This window comes from Engraulis encrasicolus, chromosome 22, assembly GCF_034702125.1.
Source record: "Engraulis encrasicolus isolate BLACKSEA-1 chromosome 22, IST_EnEncr_1.0, whole genome shotgun sequence".
In the NCBI taxonomy this organism is placed as follows: Eukaryota; Metazoa; Chordata; class Actinopteri; order Clupeiformes; family Engraulidae; genus Engraulis; species Engraulis encrasicolus.
In genome coordinates, this window is record NC_085878.1 from 34,000,333 (window position 1) to 34,025,332 (window position 25,000).

General features: G+C 43.1%; 1 protein-coding gene across 1 annotated transcript in view; it reads left to right on the forward strand.

Annotated features, from left to right (window-relative positions):
* Positions 1 to 4,729: 4,729 nt before the first annotated feature.
* The window catches only part of slc6a2 (solute carrier family 6 member 2), a 35,088-nt gene continuing 14,817 nt past the window's right edge, over positions 4,730 to 25,000 (forward strand). Inside the window, exons 1-7 of the mRNA XM_063188173.1 lie at positions 4,730 to 4,816; positions 5,278 to 5,772; positions 6,395 to 6,526; positions 7,018 to 7,252; positions 22,150 to 22,288; positions 23,454 to 23,588; positions 23,824 to 23,927. Coding sequence (XP_063044243.1) covers positions 5,475 to 5,772; positions 6,395 to 6,526; positions 7,018 to 7,252; positions 22,150 to 22,288; positions 23,454 to 23,588; positions 23,824 to 23,927 — 1,043 coding nt within the window. The 5' untranslated portion in view covers positions 4,730 to 4,816; positions 5,278 to 5,474. The remainder of the gene's footprint in view (positions 4,817 to 5,277; positions 5,773 to 6,394; positions 6,527 to 7,017; positions 7,253 to 22,149; positions 22,289 to 23,453; positions 23,589 to 23,823; positions 23,928 to 25,000) is intronic.

The following is a 25,000-nucleotide window of genomic DNA, read 5'->3' on the forward strand; positions in this document are numbered from 1 at the left end:
ATTCTGCTTGGGTTGTTTACTGACATACAGTAAACAGTATCATACGATTCTATTCATAGTTGGTCTTTGAGCTGGAATTATATTCACATGTGTTTCTTTTATTTACTAAATACTGCTTCATTTTGTTAATTTGTTTGGAGGATAATCCAACCACCATCAAAATCGTGGTATCTCAGTTGTACTGTAGTTTTTTTTATGAACATGCAGCCATTTGACTTAAGGTCAGGGACGGAGCTATAGGAGGGACAAGCAGGGCATGTGCCCCTGGGCACATGCCCCTGCTGTATTGGTGGTGGGGGCGCTATTATGACCTTGGTAGGCCATTGGGGGGAGGGGGTGGGGGCCAGTTTTTGCCCTGGGGCCCTGTGTGCAATAGTTCCGCCATTTGACCCAAGGATCACTTTTTAATTTATGCTCAGTGGAAGCCATTTTCTTCAGGGTGAAAACGTGCTATCATAGTCTCGAGTTCAAGGAAGGTCAAAAGGCTCTTCAACAGCCATCAATCTTAAAGCTGTCATTTATGTAGGTCTCTTATCAATTAATGTCATTTCATGAACTGCTTCAAATATGGGTGTAGGAAGGCACAGCCAGCTCAAACATACAACTAGCATTGTCCTGCAATATATAACATGTGTTTACTTTGAATTATAATACTTCAATCCTCCGAATGATTTCCACATCCACACCATTATGTAATTCCGTCCTGTGTAATTTTCGTTAACCAAGATCAGGCACACTTTAGACAAGAATTATCAAAAGGCATGATTACAAGGAGTAACAAAATCTCTTGCTACCAGGGGGTGAACTTCAGCAAGAGTCAGCACTGCCTAAAACCTGACCTGTACCCTGGAGCTGCGTTTGGCCTTCGTGTAACGTCTGAAGCAGCTATTCGTCTGGATGGGAGAGATATGATCTGAAGAACTCTAGGAAACATGCAAACAGATTTTGTAAACTTCACTTAAGAGGTCATCTAATCTAATGTCTGGCCTTTTGGCCCCTCGCCCTAAGGCTCGGTGTCGTCCCTACGGTACACTCGTGCTTGTGTCTAACTTACCCTTTCTCCACGGGGGCTTTACAGCCCCCCAGGGGGGCATTGAGGAGCCCTATAGGGGTGGGTGGGGGTGGGGGGAGGGGAGTTGAGAAGGATACAGCTGAGAAGGGGTACGGCTCAGTCCATTTTGTTTTTTAATACTAAGGAGAGGCGTTGGCAGGCTTATGCTGAGGTCAAGGGGGGCATTGGCAGGCTTATGATGAGGGCAAGGGGATGTTAGGCGACTTATGATGATGCCAAGGGGGCATTTGTTCGAAAAAGATTGAGAACCACTGGTCTAACTGGACAAATGACCAGAAAGGTGAATGCACCCTGGGCTACTGACAGCAAAATTATCTGAAAACCTTATTATGCCCCCCCCCCCCCCCCCCTTATTCACTAGGGCTGGGCTGACAGGCTTGAATGCACCAATGACAGCAGTGCTACACATGAAAACACAGGATAGATTACACATCCTATACATTTTGGTGATCTGATACACCTAGGTAACTAAATTTTAAGCCAGTTAGGAAAAAAGGTTAACTTGTTTAAAACTGACCTAATTACTTGAGTTTCTTCTCTGTTGTCATACACCTGAATGTGACCTGAATGCTTTTGCTTTTATTGGTGAAGCACATTTATTAAGGGGAAAAAACGTCTGGCAAACTATTGTAAAGTCTGTGCCATGCCAAAATATCTCATTAGTCACGATAGGTCCCTCCATACATATACACTATTACATTCGGCGAACACTGTGACACTATTGTACACATATGCCATACTTGTATGGCCTCCAAGTGGTCTATAAACTTTATGACAAACTGAAGACTTGTGAATTACAGTACACTTTGGCATGGCCTAACACATAGCGGAGTTATATTACCATTTACCAACAATGTCTGTAGTTACTCCAAAAGAACAAAAGAACTACAGTGTGTTGTTCAACTTTCGGGAGCGCAGCATCACTGCCAACCTCAACACTGATCTGACAGTAAGCAGCGGTGGAAGTTTTCATGTCTCTTTCAGGACATTCCCTCCAGATAGCGATCTGGCGAAAGAGAAGTACCCCCGAGGACACGGGAGGGCTGGCTGGCTGGCCTGGCCCTGCTGCCTGGCAGTGGTGCAGTAGACATTGGCTGCTGAGGATATTGCGCTACCCAAACAGCTACTGCTTCTGTTTAGTGCCAGCTGGAGGGAAGCATTTGTATAAGAAAGAAGGCAGACATACAGTACAAGCAGGGCTGGATTGGCCATCTGACATAGTGGGCATTTCCCGGTGGGCCCCACAGCCTCGTGGGCCCCTATTTTCAGAAATGTCAAAAAAAAGAGGATGCCCACCGATGAGTCAATTCTGCGCTGCTAATTATGAGGGGCCCCTTTAAGCCAAAAGTGCTCGGGCCCTATTTCTACTCCAGTCCAGCCCTGAGTACTAGAGCAGTGGTTCCCAAACTTTTTCTGCTGGGACCCCACTTTTGTACCTAAATATATGCATTATGTAAAGGACATTTGTTGTCTCTCTGTATGAGGCAGCATGGTCCTAGGGCAGGGGTGTTAAACATAACACCTGGGGGCTGGATGCGGCCCACTAGATGGGTCAATCCGGCCCGACCTGCAAAGACTAAAAAAAAACCAATGAAAAGATTATAAAATTCCTTCGGATACTGAGATTTAAGGCTTTCAATACTTGTGATAGGTTTTCAATACTTAAATTTGCCTTTTTTGCTCACCATTTCCGGTCAATGCTCCTGATATAGTAACTACTGTCATCCACCGCGAGAGGATTGACTCGGGATGACGCAGAAATGTGTGATATTTCGCAATTTCGTTACTGGAGTGGTGCGGCCCACTTGAGATCAAATTAATTGGCTGTATATGTGGCCCCTGAACCGAAGCTCTAGTCTAGGGCGTGCATCATTTCCATAACACAGAGCCAGTACTACTTTACTACACCACTGTCTCTCCCTGTGAAACATTTATGTCTGTCCAGTCATGTTGCAGACAGAGCATAAATATTGTGTCATTGGCGAGCCTCCTGTGGGATACCAGGCCCCATGCACAGGGCCGCTGACAGCTTCCTCTGGGACCAGGACAAAGTCATCTGAAAGGGCCCCCTACTCAATACATAAAATGTAATGAGGACCCATTTCTGGGCCCCCTATCACCCTGGGCCCGGGACAACATACCCCTTTTTCCCCCCTGTCGACGGGCCTGCCCATGCACACGGCCTCTCGGGGTGAAAGGTTGACCAGAGTACGTGTGGTATGAGGTAAGGTGTCATGCAAACATCCCCCCTCGAGCGAGACACTGATGCATCACACCGCCATCATGCATGTCCCATTCATCTTGCAGATGAACACCTGCTCGTCAAGGCTTTGCAAGGCCAAACCCCCCTCTCGCTCATGAAACCCCAAATCCCCAAAGGAGGTGGTTTGCAGGGGCACTGGATGGTCTGACGTCTGATGCACTCACACACCATCCTTGTTTCACTGTTGGTAAGTCCCTGCACCTCCTACACACATTCAGGTTTTGTATATATAGGTAGGTAGCCTTGCACAGCTACAGCTTGTGAGGACTTTGAAAGTAGCATTGGCACCCTGTTTAGGTCACCTCAGAGTCCACCCACCACCTGACAACTTCCCCAGAAATGAGAGCTCACATGGAGTAAATACACTAATGCTAATAGAGATTACCCATATAACCTTGTTCCTTGCCTTTAACATTACATTTATTATTCAATCTCCACGGGAGTATCAACAAAACACCCAAAGCACGCCTTTTAAGGTTGTATAAAAGAAGCACTGGAGAGCTTTAAGAGGACATTCATTGACTTTAATGGGATGAACTGATCCACAATATCTAATAGAAATCACTGCCTATGGCTAAAGCTGGCTTACAATTCAATTACACATAGAGCACAATGCTTTTACGGATTCTTAGAAAAAACATAATTCAATCTGGTTAGGAGAAGAGAGAAGAAACAGGTAGGTAAAGAGAAGTGTGGAGGGGGAGGGGGGGGTCCTCACTCTGTTTTCCTGAACTTCAGCACTGGCATGGATGCACTAGTTTAGGAAAACAGTGTTTATTTTTCAGTCCCCCCAGAGACCCCACCATCTTTCCGTGCTACAACCGAGCTATCCAAACAATTAGTTGTGTACCCCTTAAAAGAGACCATCATACAAAACTTCCCTTGTAATCTGGAATACTTATGTCTACCTTTACATTTATGTCTGTGCTACTGTCGACTAGGTCGAAAGTTACATATATCACTCACCAGATATTGGTGATAGCCTATATAGGATGCATTGCAGTCTATCTGTAACCAGAGCGAAGATTCCTGCAGGCCCGTGTACACAGGCAACCCAGCTCATTTCTACTGTACATATACTTGCTTTAAGTCTATCAGAGGCAGGGGCGGAGCTATAGGGAGGGCGAGCAGGGCACTTGCCCCTGGGCCCAGGGCCCTCCCGTATTGGTGGTGGGGGCCCTATTGTGAGCTTGGCAAGCTGTATAGGGGGCCCTATAAGTGTCCTGCCCAGGGGCCCTGTGTGCAATTGTTCCGCCACTGATCAGAGGTTGTGTCCCACGGACCCCCGGTGAAAGTGAATCAAAATGTTAAATTATATTATATCACGTGGAAAGAGAGGATGTGGATTTAAATGCTCTAATTTATTTCGCCTCCAGCCTTTAGGAAGGCGAGTCTTAAAGTTCAATCAGAATGGGCAGTCGCTCACACCCATCTGGGCAGCAACAGAAGCGGGTCATGGAGAGGTACCGCCAGGTTCACAAGTATGGATATCTTTCCTATATATTCTCACAACTCGCATGTACGTTCTCCTGGTTCATCCAAGAGCTTTCGTTTGCTTCAGCTAATGACAGGTTTAAGAAATGTCGTTCTTTAGTTTTAGCACAACTGGTAAGTTTGAACGTCAAACTTGAACAGAGAGGTAGACGCACACCGGGACAGCAGCCGTGAAAAGTTGCACAGGACAGGCGGATTTCTGCCTTAGAAGTCGTTGGCAGTAATGTTAAACGTCTGCTTTTGCATTTTATCAACCGTTTTGATTTGGTGTTATAGTAGCCTATATTACAATGTCAAACTGCAATTGATTAATTTAAGCGTTTCTCTAGCCGAACAGTGGGCAGGAGGGAGAGAAAACGGGACGGGCGCTGTTTGTTGAATGTTGACATGTTGACTTTACGCACGGGTTATTTGTTTTACCTGAACTTGTTTTTTGATCTCCTTACAGCTGATGAAAGCTGCGGACACCACTCCAACCCCCCGCACGCCACTTTACGAGGACATTTACTGCTTGGGAGGAAACAGTGATTCTTCAGCAGCAGCATCCTATCCATCTGGGCGAAACGCGGCGGCACCCGCACCAACTTCGCTTCTTCCTCGGGGCTGTGACAGCACGAGGCCGCCGGGTTCCAAGTTGCCAAGACGATGAACATCCAAGTTATGCCCGAACACAAGCTCTCAGCTGTTGCCCCTTTGAAACCTTACAATGTGGAAAAGAAAGAAGTTGAACTAATCCTGGTGAAAGACCAGAATGGGGTCCAGTACACCAACTCCTCTATTATTGAAACCCCCAGTCCTCGCAATTGCCCTACGCGCTCCGCGAGGGATGCGGACAGAGAAACATGGGGGAAGAAATTGGACTTTCTATTGTCAGTCATTGGCTTTGCTGTGGACTTGGCCAACGTCTGGAGATTTCCCTATTTGTGCTACAAAAACGGCGGAGGTGAGTAGTCTACTTACTTGTGTGCGTAAATACGCCAATACTTTCCGTTCGCACAACTCCCAAGGAGTGGAAATAATGCACCATTTAGAAGTCAGGTATCATGGTCTTACACTGAAGGCTTACCTTACCCATTATTTCTAAGGTGCCCACCACAAATATAGCCATACTGTTTGTCGCAATAACTAGGAAACATTACAATTTAAATGTAAAAAAGAAAAAAAGAAAAAAGGAAAACGTTTAATATTGTAACAGGGCTGTGCCTGATTTTGTCACAATGTAGTATCCTACTGGTTGTGCTGGTATTGTATTGTAGGCTACATGTAATTGAATTCTTAACCTCTGAATGGGCAAAGTAGCATGTTTCTCTGACAATATTCAACCCAGACTGACTCCAAACTGTGTAACTGATGGGTAAATGAACAACAAAATGTGTAATGTAATGACTAATTTACTTATGTGCATATGTAATGTAGTGGCAAATGGAATGACAAATCATCATACATTTCGGATGCTTTCTAGTCTTGAGAAGTCATTCTGCTGATGTACAGGTTTCGCTGTGCAGCTACTGTGCTGTTCAGCTTTCCCCCCATTTCTCACAAGTGACTAATCTTACCACCTTCAGGTGCCTTCTTGATCCCATATACCCTCTTCTTATTCATTGCCGGGATGCCTCTATTTTACATGGAGCTGGCCCTGGGACAGTACAACAGGCAAGGCGCAGCTACGGTGTGGAGGATATGCCCCGTGTTCAAAGGTGAGCCTTTAGACACTCATTCCCAGCTCCATGTGCACTTGTTTGTTTGTTTTGAGGCAGGTGTTTGCACACACAAAAAGATGCACATACACTCACTAGCCTGGAAGTCTAGTCTGCCGACAAATGTTTGCAGTATGACACTTACTAGGGTAATTTTGAAGTAGTGCGGCAGTATATGGCTTGAAAAATTGTGTATACTGTATGATTTAACTATGGCACTATGGTGTGAGTCTTAGGAGATATGAAGGCAAGAGATTTGAGACTTTTTTATTAAAGATGTGGCTATGTTAGAGATGAATGAACTATTCTAATGCAAAATGAGGGCCCTGGCTTTTAAATGCAACTCATTTCATGTTTTTATGTGCTCTGGAGGCTGAGATATTTGGGTTTTTATAGGCAGAGGGCACCCTCTCCCCTTTCCCAAAAAGGGCTCAGGCTGAAATGGGTTAAGACATGATATTTATGACATGTTATCTTTCGATGTCTTCTAGGTGTTGGCTACACGGTCATCCTCATTGCCTTGTACGTGGGCTTCTACTACAACGTGATCATCGCCTGGTCCCTCTACTACCTGTTCTCCTCCTGCACCAGCGTGCTGCCCTGGTACCACTGCAAGAACAAGTGGAACAGCCCCAACTGCACCGACCCGCGCTTCATCAACGGCTCGGTCCTGGGCAATGGGAGTTACGCCAAATACAAGCTTACACCAGCAGCAGAGTTCTATGAGTAAGTACTATGTGATCAGGGCTGTAAATTAACACCCGCAAACCGGCCAGAAAAGACCAAGTCACTAGCCACTTTGACCCATTAGTGAGTGTGTGTTTGGCTGGTAAGATTAACAAATACCAGCCATTTTGGCTGGTGATGAAAAAAGTTAATTTAGAGCCCTGGATCAGGGCTGTAAATTAACACCAGCAAAACTGACCAAATGCTAGTGACTAGTAACTCAGTTTGGCTGGTAGAAAAGACAAATTACCACATTACATTACATTTAGCAGACCCTTTTGATCCAAGCGACTTACAAGGTGCACATTCAAGCAAGTACAGAGTGTGGGGGTGAGTGCAGAGTGCATCAGTAGGCCTATCCAAGTAAATTAGAACAGATAGAGAGCAGAAAAAAGACACTTTGACTGGTTGTGAGTGTACGTTTCACTAGTGAAATTAATATCTACTAACCACGTTGGCTGGTGATGAAAAGAGTTCATTTACTGTAGTGCTCTCTATGTGATGATGTCTGTGTATGTGTATGTGGAGAATCTTATGACACTGATGCCTGATACCATTTGTTCACTGCGCTGAGGTGGTTATGAGGTAAACCCGCTGGCCCCCTAGGAGAAGGGAAGTAGAAGTCTTCAAAGGTGTATTCTTCTGAGAGTGTAAAAATGAACTCTTCCTGAAAGCTGATGAATTAATTTCATCAAATAAACAGACAAAAGTTAAAGTAACTCAGGAAATAACAAAAAGGCTATAGAGGGTTGTGTATTTTAGGACCATAATGACAGATTCTTCAACACAAATCTTACTGTAAACTTGTGCTGCCCCTCCAACACCATCCCTTTCCTCTGTTTGGATGGGGTGTCGTCAGTGCCAATTGTCTCTCCCTGACAATGATTTCTGACATTTGGTGAGAGCTTCAGCACTGTAACAATGGCTGGAATTATTCTGGGTTCTGTTCTAACTGCATAACCAGAAATAGCTTGACAGCATTTCATTCTGCCTTGGCCCGGGTGCAAGTCAAGCAGAGTAAAAGACATTGGAGATGTGCGTATAGGGGAGTAGGGTACAGATAGATAAGATCAGCCACGGCACTATGTGTGCAGCCACTACCCTTTCACACCGGTGGTCTGTTCACTTCTCCTCTAAGGGAGCTGCTCTGGTAGTTTCTTGTGATAGCAAAGAATGTGGATCCACGTTCTTTGGTGATAATTTGTTCGTTCTCTCTCGCACTATGAGATGAGTCCTCCTTCTGTCTAGAAAAGCAAATCATGCCAGAAAGGAAGTGGTTTGCGTATCACTTTACTTTGACCTCTTCATGTACTGTATGTATGTTTTCCTAACACCTGCGAGTACAGTTCTCTAGTCTAAGAGGAGGATGGTAGCGCAATCATAAGTTCACCTCATTGTGTGCGTTTGGATGCTCTGACACTAACAATCTACTATAAAACTATCAAAATAGCAAAATTGTATTACATAGCACTTTTTCTATATTCTGGTGTGAAATAAATAGATGCTGTTGAAGTATTGTACAGCACGATTTGCAGGCCATGCTTCATACAGAATATGCTGTGCCTGTCCTGAAAAAACTTGTCAATTGCTATGATCGCTCTACAAATCAGGAATGGGGACATATTGATGTATAAGACATTGCTGTTACTACTGAGGCTACTGCTACGCATCACTGCATCCCCTGCCTATTCTGCCTATTCTGCCGGCGAGGAGTAATCAATAAAAGCAACAGCCAAGCCTGTCTGTTGCTAAGATTAAGACCATGAACACATGTTTGACATTGGGCAGGTGAAATAAATAGGGGGGATTTAGAAATATCAAAATGTTTTTTTTTGAATATATATTTTTTTTTGGGGGGGGTTCAACTTTATCAGGACAGGACAGTGAAGAGTAGGACAGGAAATGAGTGGGAGAGAGATGGGGAGGGGTCGGCAAAGGACCTGGGCTGGGAAGCGAACCCGGGTCAGCCGCATGGCAGATGAGTGCCCTACCGGATGGTCACGGCAGGGCCCATCTCCAAATGTTCACATATGCAAAAGAAAGTCTGTAAATCCTTGAGATGTAGAGAAGACAAAGTTGTAAAACCAGCCCAATGTTTTAGCACCAGAATTGGGTCATTGTGACTAAAACTTTTTTGCTGTATCCAACATATTCTTTAAATCCACCCTTAACTGAGTGTATGGAGGCAAGAGAGCTTGTTCCTTTTGAAGTCAATAGAAAAGGCATCCGTTTGCACTTCAAAGTAGGCAAGCGCTCTCCCAGAGCCTGTGCGAAGATTGGCTCTGCAGCCTTGAGGAAGTCAGAGAAATGAGTGGGACAATGTGCACGGCGCGCCTTATCTCTCAGCTGATGTGCAAACCGTCAGCCATAAACAAAACTCCCAGAGACTCGGTACGTCATAGCCGGTCCTAGTGGAGATAAAAGGCCCTGGCTCTCCCTTTAGGTTTTAAGGCACAGTCTGTTCATGTGTGAGACACTGCCTGAAATGTCCTCCCTCCGTACTGTATGGATTGTTTTACTTTAAACAGGTATATGCTCCCATAAATTTCCTGTTTATAGTCTGTTTCCGGTTAAGAGGAAACGTTTTAAACCTGAGACTCCCTACATGGCGTCTGTCTGCACTAGAACAATCAAAGGAGAACTTGGCGAGAGCAGATGATTAATTGCACACTGGTGGACTTCATTTTGCTGCTTTTTTATTTTGTGACAAAATAATTTTAAAAAGCAGCAAGATTAAGTCCACCATGTGCCTTGATTCTTTTTGTTATCCTTGGATTACTGATGACTGCACTTCACCAACACCTGCTTCATATCTTTGACTCAATGAATCATGTTCCATTTTTGTGGTGTACAGTCAATTTTTCTGTTTTTCACAGACCTTTTTATAGTATGAAAGTCTATTCACATCATGACAACATGATGCTTAAACATACTTAATGTAAAACTAATGAAAGATCACCCCTTTATTACAACAACATGTAGGGACAACTTTCCACATTCAAGATAAATAAGATCTGCCTTCCCTTCCCTTATTTTAATAAATCTGCTCTTGGCCTCCTCTACTGCTATTGCAATGAAGGAACATACTAGATGCATTAAAACACATAATAAAACAGCCTCAGAAAACAAGATCATATATCACATAATAATCTGTCCAATAAAAAAGGTCCGGGAGTCTTTGAAAGATTTCCAATAGGTTTGAAAAAAGAAAATTCTGCGGCCACCGGAAAATGGTCAAAACCAAAATAGCTCTGAAATCTATTTATACAAGAGTTGTGTATACGCCTGAAGGCAGTAAGGGGCAGTATAAGTGTATCAGGGGTGCATGTCTGTTATCATCTATTTATTTGTCTTGACACGGCCTACGGTACATACGTAGACTGCAGACATTAATGTTGCTTCATGTCCTTTATGTAATCTTTCAAACAATCTGATTGAGACATATTAGTGTTGAGCACAGTGGCCAGTAAGTGTAGATAGTATGAAAGCAGGCTGTGATTCTGTAGGCCTATCTGAAAAAAGGCTTTAGACTTAACATGGCCATGATAAGTGAATGTTATCAACTTAAAACTAATCTGTTTTCCAACCATACACCATGGGATGTATTTCTGAATTTGCTTTGCCTCATCAGCAGTATCCATACTAAGTTTGGGAGTAAGTTTGGAATATTGTCTTCAGAACAACTCACAGCGCACCAAAACAGTGGGTCGATAGTTAGTATTTCCCTCAGAGACAACACATCACTGTAGATTATTCACAACTCAAGGGTATCCTGACGTGAACTCTTACCAAGTGTTCTATTACGCTGCAAAAAAACTTTAAACATTCAAATATTTGCCTTCATCTGCTCTGACACCCTTTCACTTTCAAGTGTGTCCTCACTAGTAAAAACACTGTGAGGGGGCTCAGACACAGGGGGCCAGCATTAGAAGATAAACAGAGTTTCTCATGCCCACACAGTTGTCCCGGGCCCAAGGACAGATGGGGCCCAAAATTGGGGCCCATCTATTGGGCAGGGGGCCCCTTTCAGATGACTTTGTCCCGGGCCCTGCCCAAGAGTATGCTGGGGACTTCCTACCCTCAGCCCAGATGCACATAAGACCAGGGATGGGCAAACTCAGGCCGGGGGGCCACATGCGGCCCGCTGAGTCATTTCATCTGGCCCACAGAGCCTTACAAGAAGTTATGTTTAAGTTCCAAACTTAAGTTTTCAGATTAGCTGCTGTGTGCATAGAATACCCCATTCATCTTAAGGTATTTCATTACAATGTACAGGACTTAGTAGTAGTCAACAAATTACACTAGTGCACAACACAGGCAAGTTGCCCTTCTGTCAATAATCAAAACCCAATGTGGCCCTTTGCCCCAAGTAATTCCCCACCCCTGCATTAGACACACATCTTATCTAACCTGTGTGTATCTGAAGAGATATACAGTCGCTAGCGGGGCAGGGTTCTCCTCCATGGGGCATACATACTGTATATATCCTACTCAGGCCTTGACATTGGCAACGGCCAACGGACCAAAAATGGTAACGCTAGTAAAAATGTTAGGCTCATTAGCAACTCTGGCAGGTAACTTATTCCTGGGTACGATATCTCAGTAGTGTTCAGATATCCTGTTTTTGCCCCTTGTGTCATATTTAGGTTCAAGAAATAATTCAGATTCTATTTGTCTGATATACTGTAGGTAGTTTCATTTGACACACTATCTTCATAGCACGGATCGCTTCATTTGCATCATGATAAAGACAATAGGCCTACATCTAAAGCAATATTGACAAAACAAAACCGTGGCTTGTAGGAAGGCTGAATGGCTAGAGACTCTGAAAAACCACTAGTCCCAGTGGCCGCCGGCGAGCAAAATGTTAATGTCAAGCCCTGTTGATGGTCCATTGTCCATCGATCAATTCGCAACCATCCAGCTCTGACATGGTGCAAAACGGGAGCCCCAGGCTTTCCTGTGAAACACGTTCATTGGTGTCAGATCACAGGACACCTGTTCGGTTTTTGGTGCTGCCAGGCACAATAGCACTGCAGCAGGTGTCACTCGCTAACCCCTGAAGTCAAATTGGCTCCACATATTTCTTATCAGCAGCCAGAGCTTGTAATGAGGTGCATCGATGCCAGCCAACCCGCAACTGATGTTGATGATGCTCACCCCATCAGTAGAATATCGCTGCCATGTTGATACTGTAGGAGCTACCTATTGTTGAGATGCCCTACCAAGTGATTACAGGTTTTTTTTTCTTTTTGTTAAAGCACATTTTTGTAGCATTGGTTGTTTTTGAGGAAGTCTTCACACAGATGCACAGCCCTATAACCAAATTGGCCAAATCAATAGCAAAAAAAAACGCCTTGCGCTCAGTTTGCGATTCATAACACACTTGGAAAATGTAAAAAAAAGCAATCAACACTCACTTTTGCATAACTTTCAACTCACTGCTACGCACACAATTTCCAAATGATGAACTCACTGCTAGACTTACGTATAACCTCCCCAAAATGTTTGTGTACGTATAGAGAAACCAAGAGGCAAAGTGTGTTCGGTTCTGTCTAAGGATGACAGTGGTCCTGATTATACCGTATTACAGGGCTAGTCAATTAAAAGTCATGGAGGGCCAGTTTTTCAAATTCCCTCCAGTGAAGGGGCCGAACGTAGAATCTGTAGCCTACAAGTGCGAGCAGCACAGTGTCTGAGATTAGGGTGCGAAACAAGCGGATAGCTTTCCAGACAGAACAAATGTCCATTTCTTAGCAGCCTTAGGATGTTCTATTTGTGACACTGTTTTAGATAAGATTTCACTCTCCTTTGAATGCATAGTAGACATATTCCCAACCTGAAGTGTTAGTGATCGGAAATTATGCACGGCCACAGATAGCACACATTTGTTTTCATTTTGCTCTGACCTTATGGGGGGCCAGAACCTTGCCATCCAAGGGCCGCATCTGGTCCCAGGGCCGCCATTTGAATAGCCCTGCCGTATTATATCAATCTGCAGTGGGTATGCAGTGATGACTCTTGAGACGGGAAGAAATAGGAACAGGACTAAATCACTAAATACGATACAATAGCTTGCTTTAGCATGTACCAGAGTTGACACACCACATAATACTCCAAGCACCGTTTATCATCCTGCCTATGACAACATTGTTGGTGCACTGTTATCTAGTTTGTGAAGGCTGAATATTTATAATCAGCAGTATTTTATCAGCTGTCAGAAGCCCTCAACATTTTGATGACTTAGAAAATGGTGGATCCAAAGAATCTTGACAAAATACTACGTTCCCATCATCAATCTGTTATATATTTAATAGACTCCATGTCTTTTTTACACCACAGAAAATACCATTCTTCCGAGCAAACTATAGACATTTGATGCTTTCTATAACAGAGGGACTGTTGGAGGTAAACATTTGTTTGCAATGCAGGGATTATATAAGATAAAATATCTGTATGTGGGAAATTTTAGACTAATCGGGAATGTTGGAAATATGGGAAATGTATCGATAGCCTCTTTAAATGTATTCGCAGTATTCACCATCTGCAACCGCAATATGTACAATGCAAAAGGAATTTCCTCAGAAATGTAGAGAGAGGGCTTGTGCTCGGTGCTCATGCAGTTGCTGCCAACTGCTTTATGCAAGAGCATGCTGGCTCTCAGGTTGAACAATAGCTTACGCCTGATCTACACACCGATCGCATTGAGTTAAAACATCTGCCGTTGACATTTCACGATGCTTTGCAACCTGCACCTCTTCAAAATGACATGCCCTGCCAATATCGACTATTGAAATTAGTTCCAAGCCTGATCCAGCACTGTGTCAGTTTATATTGACGTATCAGGTTTTGTTTCCAACTTGGACATTCGAAGGCTTTAGCAATCACAAAGCTATGCTCTCTAGCAATCTAGCAAAGCTTGAGAGAAGCTATGTTCTACTATGTTCTACTTCTTCAGTCTTGTAGACTTGTAGCTGGGCAGATGGGCCCGTTTGTGGGCCCGTTCACTTATCACTGAAAAGGCTCAATTACATCATAACAACATTGCTATGACATTACAGAGAGCTAGATTACAGATGAGGACTTGGTCATTACAATTATCGTGACAGGTTATAACCTTTGGTGAATGTCATAACATACGGTAAGCTCTTTGCAAAGGGGTTAAATATAGGCAGAATGAGAGTACATCGTTCCAAAAAAGTTGCATGTTCAAGAATAGGCTAATTGTTATTTTAAATTGAGTTTTAGCTTTACTTGTTTACTCGGTGTTAGGGTCAGGGTAGCTGACCACTTTGGCCGGGGGCCAGGAGAAAGTAATCTGAAAGGGCCCCAAATCCAATACATAACATGCAATGAGGAAAAAAATCTGTGCCCCTCTGCCCTTGGGACCAGGACAACTGACCCTTTTGACCCCTCCCACCCCCCTGGTGATGGTGATGGTGATGGTCTTTCATAGTTAGGCGTACAATATGTATTTGTGTTTCTTTTTTTCAGCCACAAATGTCTACTCCAACCTTCTTTAGACAGACTGGTTTTAACCTGTGAAGACGTGGTGTTACAAATGTCCTGTGCAGAATGGCAATGACCAAGCCGTAGTGCATTACTAAAGGCCCTGTGTTATGTCATAGTAGTGTAGTTCTATAGTAGTTAACTTTTCAATGACTATTACAGCGTGCCACTGGAGGTACAGCGTGCATTAAGGGGTTAATGTAAACACATATAGGATGTAGTGGAGGAGTCAATCCACCATCTTCAAATGTTGAGAGGAAGATTTGCTCAGTGAAGAGAAGCATGGAATGAAAGTGCCAAAATAATACATCTCGTCAATCACTCCCCCGGTAAGCATGTAATCCGGGAAGGTTGAAAACCCATTTATCCCACATTTATGCTCCTGATGTGTTCCCAAAAGCCCTCCGCAACAGTTTCCTGACAATGTTGCATCTGATTTGGGCTGGGAAGGCGCTACATCTGGTTTTGCCCAATTTGTCATGTCGCAGCAGGCCTGCAGAGGACAAATCTGCAAAGCTCAAACAAAATAACGGTGCAGAGGGGTCGTATATCCCACCCTCAAAAAATGATAGAGGAACAAAAAAAAGCAGAGGCCTGATTTCTTGCTGTGAGACTTGATCTTTTAACAATGAGACTGACAGATGGACAGCCAGGCGACTGTCTGAATGAAACATTCACTTGACTGTCCTGGCAGATCTCTGAGCCAAAGTCCTGTCCAGCAGTGGGGTATAACCCAGACACTAGCTTCAACTGAACATTGGGATGGAGACTTTTTATTCATCCAGGCATTCACAGGGCTTTGCAGGCCTGCGAGTCACTTGGCAGGACAATACTATAGGTCTGAGTCTGAGACTCATGTGTTTTCTGCTGTTGTGGAGTTCAGTCATAGGTGCCGGAAAGGTGGATGCAGTTGTGCATTTGCAACCCCACTTTTGGGCTCCTTAAATTAGGCTTTCTCAACCTTTACACAAATGAGTGGAGTGCAGCTTCAGCAACATTGTTACGAAATAAAGAGTGAAAAAAAAAAATGCACCACCATTTTAAAACTTGTTCCTGCGCCCTTGGAGTTAGTAGGCCTACTGCACTGAAAGTGACAGTGTGCATTTATGGCATTACGTCGTTCTCAGACCAATGTCCCGAGCATCACATCCGTAATGACCAAGTTGATTGGTACCATCTGGTGGTTAAAACTGAGGTTCTCAGACTTTGGGCTCCAGAACACATCTCCCACACGTACTTATTGCAGCGTTTGATACACGGCCAGGTCGCCACGTCTTTGATTGAAATTCAGATTTATCTCCCCCTTGGTGGAGGTATTCATCCAGTACAGCGAGAACAGTACACTGAGAAACAGTCAAGACAGGAGTGCATTTCTCGAAACCATAGTTGCTCATTACGTGAGCTACTTTGTTGTTTACAATGCAATTTCCCATTGGCAACTACCCAAGTTGCTAACTGGCTAAAAACTACACGTTCAAGAAACGCACCTCAGGCTTGTTTTGCAGATCTTTGCTACTGGTGTTATGGTGATCAGGATTAGAGCTGCAGTTGTTCAGATTTGTCATACTGTTTGACTGTTGAATTGTGTTAATAATGTATTAATATTAATATTTGTTTATTTATTTCCTAATGGCATCCATACTTCCTTCACTATTTTGTTTTTTAAAATATTTATTGATTTTTTTCCTTGTCGTGCTTATTTTTTACACGTACAAATTTATGGAAGGTTGTAGGCAGCAATTACATTAGCTAAATGTGTTATGTAGAAAAAGTTAACAGCAATGTGGAGTAATGTATGGTAGGCTTCCACATAAACTTCCCTCAAGATCTCAAGCACCATGATGTGTGCCCCTCAAAATGGAATGTTCAGCACAGCAGTGGTGCATTTCTGGAAACCGTATTTGCTGTAGTTGTTGTTTGCAATGCAATTTCCCATTGGCAACTACCCAAGTTGCTAACTGGCTAACAACTACGCTTTTGAGAAAGGCACCTCTGCATTGTTTTGGTTTCCTCTTAGAAACCAACCTGAGAACAAGACAGGTTTCGCCTCTGGGGCAGAGTGGGAACGTTAATAAATGACTTCAATTTTACAAGCCAGTGTGCGAGCTGCTTCCGCTACTTAGCTAAATTATAAATCTCACATATTTTTTTTATTTTATTTCATCTGTACATGTGGATTGCGTAAGTGCACTTCAGCATAAAGAAAGGAAGGATATATGGATTTTTTTACACACCAAAGCATCTGTGTGTGATTTTATGAATGGTCAATGATGGATGGCCTCCATTACAAACACCATTTGCCCAGAATTAGAAAAGATTGCCTCTATTACAAGCCATTTGGTGGAAATTGATAGTGCCTTTAATTCGTGTTACAGTCAAGCTTGTGATCACATTAACCTGTGTGTTTCAAGAACCAATTACGCTACAACAACAATGCCTTTAAAGGGGAGAAAAAAGCTTTTTCCTGTGTGGCTGAGACTGTTTTAAAGGCGGCGATTGGTGTTTCCACATGGCCCCCTTCAGCTGCGCCCCGAGAGAGAACACCCTCTGAGCCCCTCTGAGCAACGCAGCCAGGCAGAACTTTAACAACACATTACTCAAGGAGTGACTTCAGTCTGCAACCACGAGCAGGGCCGCTGACAGTTTTGACAGGGCCCGGGACAAAATAATGTAAAATGGCTCCCCTCTTAATGCATACAATGTAATTGGGGACCCAACTCTGGGGGACCCAAAAATGCCCTCCTTTCCCCGGGCACTAGACAATTGACCTGTTTGCCCCCCCTGTCAGCATGCCTGACCACAAACTGAGTGTATTACCCCCTGAGAGGGGCTCCGAGAGGGCCCTGCATGGGGCTGAAGAGGTGAGAGGGAGGGACACGGTACAGCCGGGGGGCCCTGGCTGTGACATGGAGGACATTTTGAGATGGGCTTATTGCGGATAGCAGATAGAAGATAAGACAAGATGATGCAAGGCGGTCAGTTGGTGTTGGCAGAAGTCCAGAGTTTCCTGTTGTCTTGATCTATGATGGCCGCGTTGTCTATCTCACTTCCTCTCTAAACTTCACGGGTGAGGCATTATTATCAAGATTGAGGGGAAAGAGCAATCCTTTCTGTTTCATTTTTTATCATTACTGTATTATTTTTTGGTTCTCGCAGCTGCCCCGACTTGCATGCAAATCCACCATGTCCTCCCTCGGCTTAAACCTTCTCAGGGTGTGCATTTACAGTAGAGACGTCTGTCCAACGTCTCCTCCAGGATGGAGTGTTATGTAACCGCAACTCTACGCATCAGCTCCGAGTGGAATGGCCACTTTATCACGACGCTTCATCACTGAGACAGTGCGCTAAGCTCCCCGGCCCAGGCCATGCTGGCTCATAGGGAAACTATTAATGGATGTTGGGGATAAGAGACGTCAGGCCATGTCACTCTTGCGCTCAAGTAACACACACACACACGCTTCCTCAACAGCTGCCCCTTAAACAAGTAGGCTGAAGTTTCAACGCTGGGCTTAGACAAGAGACAAGAGTTTAAAATGCCTCTGTGTCGCTTAAAAAAAAAAAAAAAAAAGATTGCCCTTCTCTTGCGAGGGTTCGAGATTTATACTGTATGGGCGTAATATATGCAGGTACAGTGAGATGTATACTGGGAATGGTGGAAGTGGGAGTCTGCGGAGATCCTTTTGTGGTTTATATTGTTTAGATAGCCGGTGCATTTCATATCATTATGTGTTGGGAAATAAACATGTCTTTATTGTCAGCCCAGGCGTTCTATCAGAGAAAGAGTTCCATGTGCTGACGCTGAGAGTAATACGAGAGAAAGAAAATGCCTAAACGCACTCTCTTCATCTCCAGTGGGTACGCCCAGGGTCAAAAGCCCTCTCAAGACCAATCTTCTCTCTTGTTTTTCCTACAAAAGACTGGTTTGTGAAAACAAACCCCTCACAGGAGGCTCGTAGACATTTTGCCAGGAGTTGATCCTTACATTTCGGGGTGGGGTCACCTCCTCCACAACTAAGCTCAGATGAAGCACATTGTGATACATATCTACAAAGTAATTTTGCTTTCATTGATACTGGCGCATTGAGCATTGGTAAAGGGAGAGTATTCTGGCGCATTGAGCACAGATAAAGTTAGAGTTTTCTGGCGCATTTAGCACTGATAAAGTTAGAGTTTCCATACTGCTGTGCCAAGGTGTACACTCTAATTCTTTATTTAAATCAGATACATATGCATGGTCCATATCAAGGTAAACAACAGTATAACATTACATAGCAAGAGAAATTAGGAAAATAAAAATAGGAGAAAAAATAAATATAAAAGATGGGTACAGACCCATCAGACATATACTGTAAAAGCAGTCTCTCCAGTGTCGTCTGAGCTTGGAGGAGAACCTCACAGAGCTCTTTCCTGGACTCACAAGGGTTTCAATAGCACTGTTTTGAGAGCATATACGTTTCTTAATACTGCATCACACCCAGGCACATTGGAGTGTACAAAGAGGTAGCTAGCACTGGACCATCTTGGTAACTTCATCAACGATCTCATAGTGTCATTATATGCTACTGTCAGCTTCTGGTAGCTGCTTTTCTTATACCTACACCATAAATGGGCAGTGTACATAGGTGTACAGAAGGCTTTAAACAGAGAGCATTTGACAATGACTAAGCACATGCTAAACCTGCGAAGTAACATGTTGGCCTGCCCTGAGCATATAGTTTATGTCTTTGGTGGTATATGTCATGATCATCACTGAGATCATCTGAAATTATGCAACCAAGGTATTTTACTTCCTTACACACCATAAGAGGGCTATCACACAGATAGAAAACAGGGAACGTCATCTTTTTATCTTCTATACTTTTCACTATCATGACATTGCTCTTTTTTGCATTGAATTTAATGTCATGCACAAGACCATATTGAGTGCATACCTTAAAGGTACACTGTGCAGGAAATGGTCAAAAAAGGTAATCAGACACATTTAGTTTTAAACATTGCACACTGATTATTCTTATTTTAGATTTACAATGTAGCCAATTACTCATCACAAACCAGGAATGTGGCTTGAATATGACTCAAAAATGTTTTTTGTTTCATTGAGTCCTTGTTATTACACTAATTATCTTCCCTTTCTTACACAATTATGGCACATCTAACAAATGACAAAAAAAATGTGTTGTCCCTGAGCACGCACATTCAAATGTGTTGTCCCTGTTTGTGTCATTTCTGACACTAGTTCTTAGAGTGTATGAATAGGGGGATATCACTCATTTGTATCTAGTTTTGTATCTGGATCCAGAGCAGATGAATGTAGGGAGTTAAGAGCAGTGTTGCCAGATTGGGCGGTAGCCCGCCCAATTGGGCTACTTGGGATGTCCGTCTGCGGGAAAATTGGTTATTTGGCGTTTTTTAAGCCGTTTTGTGGCCATAGAAACCAATGCAATTTGTTGAAATTGGACGGAATTTAGCGCATTTTGACGGTTTTTGGAAATCTTTTGGGCGGGTTTTGATCAGACAAATCTGGCAACACTGGTTAAGAGATAACAGCAAACTCCATACATGTGTTTTCTTTTATCTCGCTTGTGTTCTCTCTGGTGTTCACAGTTCTCTCTTTGTTTGTCATCTTCCTCAAATATGTACAGCCTATCTCTATAGCTCACAAAATATTATATCATATTTTAGATGGTTGGGAGATCTTCTGCTGCGGGCATGATAGACAAGACAAGGAGACCATCTCATGCTCACAGAAAAACAAGGCATGCTGAAAAGTAAAGTGACTTGAACATGTAATTTGGTGTCATTGGACTATAAGTGGGCAGAGGCCAATGTGACCTACTCATACAACAGAGGATGTTCTGAAACATTTAAGCTGCCACGAGTGTTTGTGAAATTTGCCTTTGAGTATTAAGGGTGTGAATGCACAAATTTAGACTACTTAAAAAAAAAAAATAGATGTTGAGTTCAGGCTGTGACGTCCCAGATTTTGATTTTGGCCCACTGTGAATTTGAGTTTGACATCCCTGGTGTAGATGCTTCTGCTGTGAGAGAGAAGTGGTGTCGTGGGAGTTCACTCCCTCTGTTGTTGTTTCAGGGTGTTACCTCAAAATCCTCTCTCAGTGGCCTGGAAAAAATCACTTGTCATATTTACTGCAGCAAAGATGAAACTCGATCTATCACCCCAGGATCGCCGCGACGTCTTTATGTCGCCATAAAATCACTGAGCCTTTTAACTTCCATTTGCTCGCAACAGCCGCTCAGGCGAAACAAGGTGGATACACCACACAATGTCTACACAGTGTGTTATAAATCCCCTCACGACTCAATGATTAGAAGACACAAAGACCGCCATACAGAATTTGGAGTTTGGTTTGCACTCAGTTACTGCCTTCAGTAATTTGGTTCCTTTGAACTAGGTGCTGTAATGATACACTCAACTTTGTATCACGTTTTTTTTTACTACGGTTACACCCCAATATTTTTTACAGTAATGCATCTTTTTGATGATCATTTATAGGTAGAATAGGTTACAAGAGGCTACTAATATATATTTTTAAATTGATTGATATAGATTTGAAGCTTGGAAGCCCTATCACAGCATGTAGTTGTTTTCTGGACTGATGGGTAACAGAACTTTGAAATGGCATATCACTACTGCCTTCCTGCATCACGATGCAGTATTGTGACTATTGTGATTTCTCAGTTCGATACAATATTGTTACAGGCCTACTAAGAACTATTAAATAATACTGCAAAACATGGTGCTCAATGCGTGACTGTTCAGAAACCGACACACAGTAGTGTGTTAGTCTGAAAAGGCCTTTATCCTGAGAGACAAAATAAAACAAAATGTCCAACACTTGCACTTTTACCAGAGAAGCTGCAAGTGTGAACCAAACAGGTGCATTTAATCATCCTCAGATGGTATTTGGAGAAACAAGGTTTAGAAACAAGCTCAGACGGATACATTATTCAAAAAAACACTTTATCCTGCCAGGATAAATACTCCAGCATTATTAATAATACATGTCCATTTTCCTCTGACATTTGCAATTAACACTTACTCAATCCTACAACTGTGTGTACGTGTCCGACTGTTGATGCATAGTCTTCATTGTTTGTGATTGTGACGCATTTCTCCCTTAGAAAAATATTTTGATGGATACAAAATCTGACAAGGTCAATCTGTTCCTGACCAATGGATGTCAAATGAGGTTGCTTAGCGCCCCTTGTGTTAACATTTACCCCAAAGACACACCGCAGTACAAACCTCATTCACTGCCCCAGTGTACAAAAGTCCTTCCAAAACGTAATTTACGGTGTAAAAAAAACTGAAATAAAAACAAAAGATTACCCAATCTGAGCATCTCTTCTCGGTTGTTTTGCCGCAGGCGTGGTGTGCTGCACAGCCACGAGAGCAGAGGGATCCATGACCTGGGCGTTCCCCGCTGGGAGCTGGTCCTCTGCCTGGTGGTGGTGGTGTTCATCCTCTACTTCAGCCTGTGGAAAGGAGTCAAATCATCCGGAAAGGTAAGCGTACAGCGCACAGCTGTGAGGAGTGTTTGGCCTGAAATATTTGGCACGAGAAAGGCAGATAGATAGATAGATAGATAGATAGATAGATAGATAGATAGATAGATAGATAGATAGATAGATAGATAGATAGATAGATAGATAGATAGATAGATAGATAGATAGATAGATAGATAGATAGATAGATAGTAAAAAAGTGAAAAAGTGAAAGTGACAGCCCAACCGGGAAACGCCCAACTCTCATTATCATTGTCACACAGCACTCTACACAAAACTCACACTACACACAACGAAATTGCATTTATGCCTCACCCATGTAAGTGGGCAGCCCCCAATGGCACCTGAAAGGGAGCAGTGCAGTGGGACGAATAGATAGACACAGACACGCATACAAACACACCATAAATTACAGTCACTTATACTACTACATACACTACCAGTGCTGTATCAGGGATGAACCCCTCTGTGTAATTTAGGTGGACTTAAGACAAAGGCGTAGGTTCCAAAAACTTAGGCTTAGGCAATATCAACTGATCATAAGAGGTGTACAAGTCATCTTCGACTTCTAGATTTCCTGTGCCTGGTGGTGGTGGTGTTTGCACATACACAGAGTACACACTGCATTTTGCCATTGTAGATTAGTGTTGTCAACAATAATCGATTCGGCAATGCATTGCAATGCGGCGCAGGACAATTCGATAATTGAACCTTAGGACATCACTACCGGTAATCGGCAAACTGAATGGCAAGTGATCTAACTGGCAATAAAAAATGTAAACGTTTCCCTTGAGAGCAAAAAGGCATGCCAGTATCTGCCATACTTGAACATATGTAGTATTTCATATGCAGAGTGATTTGTTTGGTCAGTTGGTGGATACATCTCTTAGTACTAAACGTATAACATGCAGCCTTGTGTCACTAATTCCATATGTAGGCTATTCCAATACTTTATATATTGTTTTAATGTTGGAGTAATGCCGTTTGTCTGGATGGCAGTGATCAGCATCAGGGAAGCTGACAGGGGGGGATCAAAGGGGTCAGTTGTCTACGGGGTCAGTGGGGGCCGAGGGAGAGAGGGGTCCTAGCATTGGGTCCTTTCAGATGACTTCATCCTGTGCCTGACCTCTGGGTGATGGATGTTGACACTTGTTTGTTTTTGTAGGTGGTGTACGTTACGGCCACTATGCCCTACGTAGTGCTGTTTGTGCTGCTGATCAGAGGCATAACTCTACCGGGAGCTTTAACGGGCATCCGAGCCTACCTCTCCATTGATCTTCAGATGTTACGAAAACCCTCGGTAAGACTCTTTTTCTTCCCTTTCTCAGTTACAGTAAGCAGACCAGACGTCATGCTCCTCTAAATAGCTTACAAAAATATACACAGGCAGCGTAGTTTGTTGTTGTATGGAAGAAATTAGTCACAATGTAAATAAACTGAATAATTGTGTGACTGAATAATTGGAGGTTTCGCTCGTAAGCAAGCGAGATTGTGAGGATACTCTAAAACTGAAAATACTCGTCATCTCGTCCCAGGTCTGGATTGATGCTGCGACTCAGATCTTCTACTCCCTGGGAGCAGGCTTTGGAGTCCTCATCGCATTCGCCAGTTATAATAAATTTGACAACAATTGCTACAGGTAAGACAGCGTGTGTACACATGGACCTACTCAATGTGATATTTATTAGCAGGTACAGGCAACTTTGTCATAACATTTCGTTTCTTGTCATGACGTACAAGCAAATTGACTTTGAAACTGCTCAGACCGCCACATACAGTCCATCCCAAAATTATCAAAAGGAACCATTGCTTTATTTACCTACCACAATTATTAGGCTAGAAATAGATTCACTGGCTTTGAAATGGGATCAAAGACAAATTGCCATATTAACACAGAAAAAGCAATGGAATATATCAAGTATTTGTTACAAATACCACATTTCACCTACATTTCGTATCAATATGATTATCATTTTTTTCATACTATGTATGATATAGGCTACAGTATGAGCAGCTTGTCTATATTAGTTTTTTTTAGCATATTCGTTTTTTTCCATACTTTCTGGCATAAATATCACAGATGCATATTCCATAGGCTCTAGCAAAATAACAGAATAGATAATTACACAGTAATGAGGTAGCCGACCCACTTTATACTGTGTTAGTTTCACCATTAAGCCACATATTACACTGTTAGGCTGTTAGGTTACAGCCTTCATGCAACATGATAGAGAATATCTATTTTCTGATTGTATTTTTGTCCTCTGTTGCATGCTTTAGTGAACAGCACATTTGCATTACAACACACTTTCTACTCTACCTCAGTTTCCACATTGAAAACATCTGAAACCATACAGTGCCTTTTCATTCACGTTTCTCAAGAAACGTCCTACAGCAGCTCAGTAATTAAGGCCAGTAGCCTGCTGTTTCTCATCAAGCTGAACAGGTTAATGTGACACTGACTGAAAAAAGTCATCAAGGACCAGGTATCCGTCTGCTCCAAACACAGGCAGTAGAGCCAGACACTGAAAGCTCATGAAATGCATTGTTCCGACATAAAAATGAATAATCTGAGCAAAGTCAATGAGCCTGCATCACAAACTACTACCCTACCATGCTTACCCAGAAAGCCTCTGATTTACTGAGTTTCTTGTTGTGTGTTTCTGGCACAGGTAGACGGCAGCAATATAAAAAGGGAAATAGCTTTGTGTT